This window comes from Gavialis gangeticus, unplaced genomic scaffold, assembly GCF_001723915.1.
Source record: "Gavialis gangeticus isolate Ggan-Ray unplaced genomic scaffold, GavGan_comp1, whole genome shotgun sequence".
NCBI lineage: Eukaryota > Metazoa > Chordata > Crocodylia > Gavialidae > Gavialis > Gavialis gangeticus.
Window position 1 is genome coordinate 14574589 of NW_017729030.1, and position 11960 is coordinate 14586548.

General features: G+C 42.9%; 1 protein-coding gene across 1 annotated transcript in view; it reads left to right on the plus strand.

Annotated features, from left to right (window-relative positions):
• ENPEP (glutamyl aminopeptidase) overlaps positions 1–11960 on the plus strand; it is a 94752-nt gene that overhangs the window by 69253 nt on the left and 13539 nt on the right. Inside the window, exons 12-18 of the mRNA XM_019521974.1 lie at positions 1081–1217; positions 1341–1396; positions 5264–5414; positions 6214–6299; positions 6400–6501; positions 6599–6769; positions 11263–11403. Coding sequence (XP_019377519.1) covers positions 1081–1217; positions 1341–1396; positions 5264–5414; positions 6214–6299; positions 6400–6501; positions 6599–6769; positions 11263–11403 — 844 coding nt within the window. The remainder of the gene's footprint in view (positions 1–1080; positions 1218–1340; positions 1397–5263; positions 5415–6213; positions 6300–6399; positions 6502–6598; positions 6770–11262; positions 11404–11960) is intronic.

Below are 11960 nucleotides of genomic sequence, written 5' to 3' on the forward strand. Positions count from 1 at the left end.
ACCTCCTGCTCCTTGCCCCCAGCTTCTGTAGCAGCTCTGCCCCAGCTCCAGGGCAGCCAGTGACCCAGCCAGGGAGAAGCAGCAGTTGTAGCTGTGGGTCTCACCCTGGTGGGGCTGGAGGGGCCAGAGAAGAAGGTAAAGGAGAAGCACATGGTGGGGAGCGGGGGGACAGGCTATGCACTGTCTCCTGTGTTCCCCCCAAACTGTCCACTGGGGGTCTTCCCACTCCTACTGCATGGTCTTCCCTATGCTTTGCCTGCCACAAGCCCCCTACTGCACCAAACAAACCACCCCAGACCAGGACAGCGAGAGCTTAGTTCTGACTTTAGACTGAAGCTACAGCTAAGCCACCACCCGCCTTATGACAATACTCAAATCTAAAATGAGGTTTTCCCCCCACATGTTCATTGGAAAGGGGCAAAAAACCTCATCTTTGATTCCAGTAAATACAGTAATTTAAGTTTATTTCAATTACTTGCATTCAAAATCCAAAATTAAATGCTTCGCTGTGATCCAAAATCAGAGATTTGTTTGAAAGGATTTTCTTTTACCATCCTTATCACAATCCAGTGGGCCATGAGTGATCTCATGGATTTTATGGGCTGCTTGTGTGAGTAACTGCTTCCTACTGCGACTACCATTTGGCTCATTAGCACAAAAGTCAACTTCTGTAAAAACAATAAAAGCTTACGGCCAACAGAGCCTTTTCAAGGGGGCTGGTCTCTTCCAGCTCTAAACTTCTGTGAATCTATAAAGAAACATGAACATTAATCATGTGTATGTGAGTATTCATTTTCAAACAGTACTTTATTTTCTTCATGTTCTTTCTAAATACACCGTTCCGCATTTAAAAGTCACAAGTATTTCTTATTCTCTGCTAAGAGCTGGTATCAATAAACTCCTCTTTACTCACTGCCATGTTAGAGCTACTGAACTAGAATTATGCTATATGTCCCAGTGGAATTTGCAAACCAGGTTACAACTAAATAGGGTTTGGGGGCCCAAGATCTTTTCAATTGGCTCCCCAGTCATGTATTTAATAGATGAAAATTTATCATTGCTGTTTCTTTTCTGCCACAGGAATTACCATAAAGCCCATCAACCTACCTCCCAATTCTTTCTTGAAAATAAATACAGACCATGTTGGATTTTATCGTGTAAATTATGAGCCACAGACATGGAAAGATTTAGCCAATTACCTGATTAAGAACTACCAGGTAAGTTGTACAAAATTAATTTGATCTAGTTACAAGCAGCTGGTTTATGGGGTCTCTACATTATCACAATTTCCTCTTCAGAATGTAAATCTCTTGTCTTTCTTTTTGGTCCTCCTAATGCAGTCATTTTCGTCTGCTGACCGTGCTGGAGTTTTGGATGATGCCTTTTCTTTGGCAAGGTAGGCATCTTAATGAAAGTAACTCAAAATGGAGGTTTCAAAATAGCTTTCATATCTTCCCAGCAGCTATTATATTGGAATTGCCTTGGACTGAGTGGCTGAAATGAGAATTCTTTAAGGGGAGGAATAATTTAGGTCCAATTTTCCTCCATAAGGAACAAATTCAAGCATGTGTGTTTGTGTACAACTCTTGTTGGTATCAATTTAGAGCCAATCTTTCTGCTATAATATAAGGAGTCTGATCTTGACCTATTGGAGTTAATATGAATTTTTCCATTTACTTCAATGTGAGCAGGATCACAGCCTTATTTCCTTTCTAGGCAGGCATATTTCCTCTGAAAGGAGTTTTTCAGCTAGGTGAGTTGCAAAAATCATTGCCAAAACAGGATTCCAAATAAAGTCATAATCTCCTAGGAGTGTGTCTATGATGTACAATACAAGTTATCCCAGGTTCTACATGGCACTGTCTCACAGTGTCCATATTTTAAGTGCCTGAGAAGTGTCACAAAAGATCTGACTCGATGTGACTTTCCACAGACATCCCAAGATACACTAGATTAGCGGTTCTCAACCAGAGGTCCATGAGCAGGCTTCAGGGGGTCTGTGCTGCCCCTCACTCAACACCCTCCACCCCATCTGTTACTCCTTGCAGATGGTGCAGGGGTTCCAGTGGTGATGGCAATGAGTCTTACCACCCCACTCCACCCTCCTATGCTAGGTCCCATGCCTGGGCCACAGAGGCAGCTCCTGCCTGTGCTCATCTGGCCAGGTTGCAGCCCTATGCCTGCTGTGGGAGCACAAAACTGGGGGGAACATGCCCTCCCTGGTCCCCCAACATGTCTACTATGCCCCACTACATGTTGCTATGGCTCCCCTCCCATGACTCACCTATGCTTCCCCCTGCATACTGGATATGCCAAAAAAACAGTTGTTGTGGCACAGGTGGGCTGTGGAGTTTCAATAGTGTGCTGGGGGTGGGGAAGGCCTCAGGAAGGAAAAGATTGAGAGCCCCTGCACTAGATTTCCTGTTCAACCATGGGATATCAGAATAGTTAATGAGATGCCCATGTTGTGGGTCACCAAGGCTTACTGCATGAATGAACACATGCTACTATATAACTATGAAACATGAATGGTAGTGACAGCATGGTAGTGACAGCCCCTTCAGAGCTGCTTTGTTCCTGTGCGCTGCTATTAGACATATAATAATAATAATGCTTCTGAGTGTTTTTTGGAAAAGGCCTCCTGTGTAAGTTTTGTACCCTTTTTCAAAGTTCATTATCTTGGACCCTTTAGGGAGCGTGGTGCCATGATATTTTCTTTAGTTCTTTAATAGTCATTAACACACAATGCAGACAATTCCTTTTGCCTCGGGATAAAGTCAAGGGCTGTTGTGGGAGTGAAGTTGAGTAGCTGTGTATAAAAGAGATAAACAGTGAGAGAATTAGAAAGGCTGTTGATAAGAGTCCTATAAAAAAGGGAGGAGAAAAACAATTTGTGCCTGGTTAATTTCCAGGTACAAAACCAAAATGCCCACACAATCTTGTACCCATATACTTGTGCATACAAAGGATTGTTATGAACATTAGTTTGATCTGCCTCGTACCCACAGTCACAGGAACAGATCTACAAACTTCATGTCTAACACACTGAAAATCATCATCACTGTTCCTGAAAATTGACAGTGCACTGTACACTGGAGTGAAAGCCATTACAAATAAAATACCATGAAGTTATTGAACTTAATGATTAGATCTTTACAGGCAGTTCATCTCCTCTGTGGAGCCAAAATTTACAAAGGATTTATATCACTTACATTATGCATTACAAACACTAGTTACTTTTTACAATGAACTTGTGAGACAGGTTAAGTATTAATAACCCCAATATGCAGGTAAAGAAACTGATGTGAATGGAGGTTAAATGGTTTGCCAAAGGCCAAACAATGATGTTGGTATTAGAATTCATGGCATGGCTTTCTGCTCTTGTGATAAAGCACTAAATCCCCCTAATTCTTGCAAATAAAAACTCACAGTCAAATTGTGAACAATTGACTCCAAGGATGAGCAGATACTCTGAAGGGTAATCCCACTGAAGTCATTATAATTTCCCACAACATTCACAATTTTTTCTTCATGTTAAATATCCCAGCAATGTTTATTTCTGTGTCTTAAATGTTTTTAGTTTTTAAAGCTTGTATATGCCAACCATTCTGCATATATGGCTCTGTCACTGATCTTCTGGGTGGCCTCATGCAAGTCACTTCCGCCACCCTGTGCCTCAGTTTCTCTCTTTATAATATGGAGATAATAGTACTAACCTGAGACATGCCCACTAAAGCATTGTGGATTAGACTGATTATTAGACTTTCAGAATTGTAAGGCAGCGAGAAACGTGGGGATTTTCAGCTGTCCCATTATATCAGAAATCTCCAACAAATACAGGTTGGAGTCTACATTATAAACACCAATAGAACTGGGTGAGTATCAGTCTTCCTTGCAATTTTAAAAGCAGGACATTTGCCCCAATAGGCCAGTGTTTAGGGGATTTGCCTGGAACATAGGAGACCCACTGCGAGTTTTTGTTCAGCCTAACTTGAGCCTTGGTCTTGCATATCTGAGGTGGATTCTGTAACCACTGCCCTATTGGTGGGTGTCTCTGACTGTGCTTGTGAACTGAAATTTCAACCTGGAGCTGAGAAACCTTCCCTGACAAAACTTACATGTCCCTACAAAAAGGCTGCAATTTCAGTTAAAAAGCTCCCCATTTTCCAGCAAAAGCTATTGTGTTATAAAACTTCTAACCAGCAATGTGTAGCTGTCTTTCATTCAGGTCTTGGTTGGATTGCCAGGTAATTCAGCTTCTCCAGAATAGTTTGTAAAGCTAATAACCAAATTATTACAGTTCTCTCAATACTCTGGTGCTTAGTGCTGAATGGATGCATCTCAGCCTGCTATAACCATAACCAGAAGCTAACCAGAAATTGTACTGAATCCTCAGCTGCCTATACATGTGCTCAGGGGTGGGGGCCTGAGTGGGGCATTTTAATTAGAGTGGTTCCTGGACAGCCACTCTAATTAAAATACCTCACTGTCATGTGTATTAAGCCCCTGCAAATTTAAAAATGGCTGTGGGACGGTTTGTCTAAATCTCATTTGATGAGGTTTAGATAAAGTGCCCCAGCAGCCATATTTAAATGCTTAGGGCTTATACACATGACAGTGAGGCTACACTAGAGCATTCAAATTAGAATGCAAACCAGCATGTGTATAGGCATGCAAGTGCCTGATCAATGAGGCCAAACATCTCCTATAAACCATTTCCTTCAGGGAGAGGATTAAGAAAACCACTCCTCCAACACCTCCTGGTAGTTGCAGGGAAAAGAAAAAGATGTACCCACCCATTCCTAGAAATGATAAAGAGATTGAGGATTTTCCAGAAATACCTCATTACCCAATCTGTTGTCAGTATGATTTTTTTGGAAAATGAAAAGAGAACTTCTTCCCTCAGATACTCTCACAATGTTGGAGGAAATGAAGCTGTCTGACCCTTCTGCATTTTGAATTTAGATGAAACTAGAAGTAACTTTATTCATACCCAAAGAGGCAAAGGCTCCTGTGATAAGCCCCCCCGCCAACACACTTTCTTAGATTGTACAGTAGGATCAATATATCAGCTACACAATCCTCATAATTAAAAAAAAATAGACATAAGAGGGCATAAAACAAAGTCATTCAAAAAAATCCCACATGAATAAGACAACAAAAAATATGATTCCAATTAATATACATATGTTATTATCTCTATGTTTCTATTTCAAGTGTGGCAGGTTTTGAAAGTTGCATCAATTGTCTTTTCTTTCCTCAGGGCTGACATTGTGAATTACTCTGTCCCTCTGGATCTAACAAATTATCTACAAAATGAAACGGAATATTTACCTTGGCAGAGAGTTATAGTGGCAGTAACATATCTCAGTGACATGCTTAAAGATGATAAAGACTTGTACCCTGTTTTCCAGGTAATGCAGCTAATGGAAGTTCTTACTTACAGTCTCCAGATCTTACAGTTCATAACTTTCAAAACAGGAAAAATAATTATTTTCAAGCTTGCTGAGGCTGTTATCTTTATGATTTCAGCATTAAAAGAAATGCATTGGGAATTTATAAAATTCTTAAAGTATATTTTGCAAGAGGCTTAATATAGGCTTAATATATATAATTCTTAATATACTTTGCAAGAGGCCTTTTTTGATCCCCAGGCTGGGATTATAGTCACCCACCCATCTCAATTCTTCTCAGCACAGCCATTTATGTGCCAGCACAATCTTGCATCCTACCAGCAAGATTGTACAATGCAGCAAAACTTCTGATGCTTGTCTACACTGTGAAATATAGCTGTGTCTGAGTGTAGTTGTCAGCAAGTATAACTGCTGACCTGGAACTGAACATGGATTAATAGTCACTATAAATACAAACTGTATTCAGCATCTTGTTAGGGAACAAAGTGAAGGAGTAATAGTTTACACAGATGGTTACATTTTGTAGTGTACACAAGGCTTGAAGAAAATGGAATACCTTCAAGTCATATCAGTGTATCACAACATTGCAAAGCAAAGGTACAGCATGTTGTTCACATCATTTTATGCCACAGGAGCTTTAATGAGAGGGGTTTTTTCTTTCTTTAGAAAATAACTTTTTTTTCTTCAGACGATATTAGAACTTTCCTAATGTTTCTGAAAATGAAAAAAGATAAACTATGAATACAAAAATCCTATTAATTAATGAAACCTATGAGGGTAATCCCAAAATCTCTTTCAGAACATTTTTCAGACTCTTGTTAAGCCCATTACACAGCAGCTGGGTTGGAATGATGAGGAAGATGGTCCTGGAACACATGTGAGAAGGTTGGGACATTCTTTTTTTTTTTAAAGTAGTATTACAGATAGATTCTGGCAGTGCTGAGCAGTGGGAAAAATCCTTCTCTCTCTCTGTCCCCCTGTCTAGGCTTCTTCGTGCCTCTGTTTTAGATTTTGCGTGCAGTATGGGTGATCAAGATGCCTTGAATAATGCTTCTAAATTATTTGAAGAATGGATAAATGGAAGAAGGTAAATGGGTTTGGGATTCAGTTAAGATACAGCATATAGTGCCAGAATTAAATAAAACCAGGAAAAAAGCCATCAAATACTGCTTTGTTTATTCTAGTCTTCCTGTAAATCTCCGGCTCTTGGTGTACCGCTATGGGATGCAGAACTCTAGGAACGAGACACATTGGAACTACATGTTTCAGAAATACCAAACTACTCCATTAGCTCAAGAGAAAGAAAAGTTGCTGTATGGCTTGGCATCAGTGCAGAACATCACACTTTTGGACAGGTGACGTATTTCCCCATTGAAACAGTCCTCCTCTCCCTTATCTCCCACTCTCCTGTACTATAGTTTTTGCCACATACATGGTATGATATAGAGCACAGCGTTTCTCAGAAATGGTCATTTAATAATCTCCTTTGTGATAAAGCTACAAGCAGTGAGCCAAAAGCTTTGCTTCTCGACTGGAAATAATCTGATCTAGGTATTCCTGCAGGCATAGAATGACCAGTACTACAAGCTGTAATAGTGGGAAGGTATTTAAATGTCCCAGTCAGGGTGAGCACACCAGTGTACTAATGACTGTATAAAAGCCTAAAACAATATAGCTCCTGCCCCAAAGAATTTGCAAGATGAAGCAAGTGTATGGAGCAAAAAATAGAAGTGCAGACAGTCAAAAAGCCCAAGGCTGAATTGATTCAGTCTTTGCAGGTTGATTTAAGCTGCACAGATTAAATTGAAACAAAAGTGAACAGACATTTGCCTTTGATTCAGGAAATGTAGTCACATGCCTGCAGTGGCTCAGGCCAGAAGCAGGGGAGTGCTAGAGCATGGCTTTCTGGCTGTGTGTTCACTTCCTTTTCCTGCTGCCCCCAAGGTCTCTGGGATTTGCAGTCCAGAATCCCAGCAGCAGAACTCTGCAGGGTTGCTCATTACTTCATCTTGCTGCTTCCAGGTACCTCTAGGATTTTCAATCCACAGGTGCAGCCAACAGTAAGTTTAAGCAGGAGAAGAGGTATTTAACCCCCCTCCCTGGCCCTAAACCCCAGCTGGGGTTTGCCTAGGGGGAGTCCCCTCCACCCATAAACTGGGCTGCATCCCCAGCTGGGATTGCCTCCCCATCCTCTTGTCAGCCAGACCTCACTGCTCCAGCTAGGGAGCAGAGGGGCATGGCTAACCCTGCTCTCTGGAGCAGACAGCACAGCCCAGCCCTGGCCAAGGCTGGAAAGCATGCTGAGGAGCTGTGATTTAACTTGAGCCAGGAAGGGATTTGGAACAGAAGTTTCATAAACCAGTTTAGCCCAAATCAGTTAAGTCTGATACTACATTCAATGAGGTTTATCTTAAACTAGTTTCAGCCATTTTGAAACTGGTTTATGTGCACTGAACTTCTGTTATAGGTTTAAACCAGTTTCTGATCACTTAAACCGGTTTATGTGTAACTTCTGTCCCTAGCCCTTGAGGAAATGGGAGAATGAGGATGGTGTAATAATAAAGATAAATTGGCCACAGAGCCCAGCAATGTTCATAATTTCATAGGCCCTTGTCATTTAAGGTTGATTCATAACTCACCATTGATGAGATTAAAACATGGTTTATTTAGAGCAGCCCAAACCTGTATAGTGTAAAAATTCTTATCATATTAAACTAACAAGATGGCTATTCTCCAGACTGAGTTTATGAGTAAAACAACGGGGGAAAAAAGACACACAGCTTGAGAAAACTGGTTGTGCACTCTGTCACTTCGGTAAGAGAATCCTCTTATCCAAGTGACAGAGTACACAAGCAGTCATCAGCACCTATTTGCAGCAGCTGAAAAAGTGCCTCTTCGTAACTGCTACAAAGTTATATTGCAATGTTATGATACAATAGTTATGACCATGCCATATTACCTAAGTATATGTCTCTGTGACAGTGGCTTGATTTATTTTTTGAGACACCAGTCACATTGCTGATCTGCTGCAGCTGCGGCCTTTTAGCACTCACAGGATTTCATTCTATTAGATGAAAGAATTTTAACCATCTTGTTGGTAGCAAAATCTCCTAATGTATATCTTCTCGGTCAGAGATAGGCATACTAAAGCTTGCTTTAATTTAGCTAGCACAGCTAACTATGGCAGTGAAGACATAGCAGCATGTTAGTTGAGAACTAGCCATCTGAGTGAGTATTCAGGACCCATCATGGGGTTGTAGATCTGCACTGAATTCCCTACCACTGACACTGCTGTTATTGTTACCCAAGGTAATTATATTAAGAGTAGCTTAAGGGATGGGGAAACAAACCAGTCACCATGACTCACCAGTTCCACCATGATACAGAAGCTTTCCCATGTATCAGCTACTCCACAGTAACCGACTGTGCCTTACCCCATGGTAAACGAAAGCCAAACTGCAGTAGTTTAACCCCAATGGCTAAACTACTGTTCATTAGATGCTACTGATCAAATTATCAGTGTGCATGTGGGCAGTTACACAGAGCAGATAATGTATGGTAAATCCCCCCTGCTTCCCCCCTCCCCCCCACCAGAATATACATACTTTTACCATATAGTAACTAGTTAGTTTGCACAGGTCTTCCTGTGCTTCACTCATTTATACTTCCTCACTGCAATGGGGACATAACCATAGAATTAGGGTCAAATTTTCAGGAGACTTAGGAACTTAAAGTCTCACTGACTTTCAGTAAGGATATTGCTAAACACCTCTAGTGCTGTCAGAGAGGGACCTTCTTAACCATGTTCCTACTCACATGCACTATGCCCAAAGTGTGAGGGTGAAACCACTCTAGGAGTACCTGTCTAATCCAGTGTTGCTCAACCTTTTCCCTGCAGACTGGATGGACAGTCTGGTCCATCTGTGGGCCAAATCCAGCTGGTGATCCTGATCCAGCACCTGGTGCAGGGGTACCATCTGGCCACACAGAAGGGGGAGGGAGCTGCCCAATCGCACCCAGCCCTGTGGGAAAAAGGGGTGATGTGCCTTGGCACCAACCTAGCCCCACAAGGGGAAAAAAGGGACTTGGCCCAGTCCCAACCCAGCGACCACCCAGATGCAAAGGGAGGGGGGCATGGCCCAGCCATGCCAGGGGAAGGGCCCACAGCCTGGCTCCAGCTTGCGTTTGGGAATTTGGCAGGGCGGGAAGGGTGACCATATTAATGACTGCTGTTCCCCCTCTGCCACATTTCCTGGCCTAGTGGGAGCACCGTAGGCTGGATTCCAAGGCTCTGTGGGCCACAAGTTGAGCACCCTGGTCTAGTCACTGTCAAGAACACCAGAGACAGAGAGGCCAAGAACAGCTGCCCGAGGTGCCCCCAGATTAGTTTCTTCTGCCATATTTCTAGGTTTGGTATGTACAAGCAGAGTGGATGGATAAGACAGGGTCATAAACCATAGGAAAACAGAGCTGGAAGAGACTTTGGGGGTTCAACTCCCTGCTCAAGGCAGGATCACCCCTGTCCAAACCACCCAAACCAAGTGTCTGTCTGGATGTTCTTAAAAACTTTGAAGTCTGAAGATTCCACAACTTGTTCCCGTGCTTGACCACCCTCAAAGTGAGGGAAGTTCCTACTAGGATCCAACCTTAATTTCCTTTGTTGTAACTTAAGTCTGTTACTTCTTGTCCTGTCTCTTGTGGACACATGGAATAGTCTGTCACAATCTTTTTTATAACCATGCTTAAGCAGTAGTGTAAAAAGTGGTGGGCAACTGGGGCCTCAGCCTCAAGTGCCCACTTCAAGGGAGTGCAAGAATGGCAGCATCAGCTATTGCCAGCTCAGGTGCCACAGCAAATGTGGCCCCAACCACCACCACCGTTGTTAAACCTTTGCTCTTCAGGTATTCAAAGACCTCTCTGTCTTCTCTTCACTAGACTACATAATTCCAGTTCTCTCAGCTTTTCATTGTAAATCAGGTTCCCTTGACCTCTAATCAAGAGTCAAAAAAGTCCATCCTCCAAAGTACCAGAGATTTGGTGTAAAACACACTCAGAGGCCTCATCAAGACAAACACAGCCATGCAGTATATAGCACTGCAGACCTGTCTGTGGTGCCACACACCACAAATTCAGGAGTTCCCCATGATGCTACCTTGCAGCGTTGGGGGCTGCCATGTGCCCCATGCAGAAAAAGCAGGGAGGCACATGTGTCGGTAACACATGCTTCCCAAAACTGGAGCCTGGCGGGTCAGAGCCATGGTCCAGGTGCCAGCAGGCTCCTAGCTGCGGGAACACCATGGCTGCAGCTTCTCCAGCCCCCAGGACCCCAGGTAAGACTGCTGGGGCCAGTACAGTTGCTTTCCCAGCCTCCCCTACCCCACCTGAGGTAACCTGTGGCATGCCAGAGGGCACATGGCACAGGCATTCCCTGGGGACAAGTAGCAGCGGCACAAGGTGTGCTGTTGTTTCTTGCTGCTGTTTCTTGTCCCTGGGAAAACAAACATCTGCACTGATGTGGACATGGCCAGAGAAGCCAAAATGCTTGCATTGTTTTTTAAAATCTTACACGTAATGAATGTTCCTTTTTCAGGCCCAGCTATTTCATCTATTTTTTTTTAAAAACCTCTCTAGCATCACTTTTTTCCCTAATAAAATAACAGCTGAGCTGTAGCAATCAGTTAGTTTAGGTTGGCCTCAGCAAACAATCAGTGACATAAAAATATTAAGGCTTTTATTATTTCTTATACTCACTCTTACAAGTATATACCCAATTAATTAATTATTTTGTAATCTATAATGAAAAAAGCTATAAAGCCTGCTTAACTAATACATATATGATTTCTCCTAGGTATCTAAAATACATTTACAACACCAGTTTTATTAAAAGTCAGGATGTGTTTACTGTACTGAGGTACATCTCCTATAATACTTATGGCAAAAACATGGCATGGGACTGGATACGGCTCAACTGGGAATACTTAGTTGGCAGGTATGTTGAACAGACTCTCAATGTGTTTTGCCTCTAACTTGCTGACCATTTTTATTTTTTTATCTTACTTTAAGGGTTTCTGCATGAAGAAAGAGACTTAACAGTGGGGGTCTACTACAGACCTCCCAACCAAGGGGAAAAGCTCGACCAGGAATTCTTAGGTCAGCTCACGGAGGTAGTGAAGTCTAAGGATGTGGTAGTCACGGGGGGCCTGAACTTCCTGGACATCTGCTGGGAAGAGCAGTCAGCCAGGTCTGACCGCTTATGTAGGTTCTTAGCCAGAATGCAGGACCTCCATCTAACCCAGGAGGTGCACAGGCCCACCAGGGGAGACGCCTTGTTGGACCTGGTGCTGGCCATGGGAGATGACCTGGTGAGGGGGCTGCAGGTGCTCGACCACCTGGGCGACAGTGATCATCGCCTGCTGGAATTCACCATCCAGCGCAAGGTGGCAAAGGCCTGCAGCAAAGCAGCAACCCTGGATTTCAGGAGGGCAAACTTCAATGAGCTAAGGAGAATAGTCAGGGAAGCACTGAGGTCCCAGAGGGGAGGGGAGC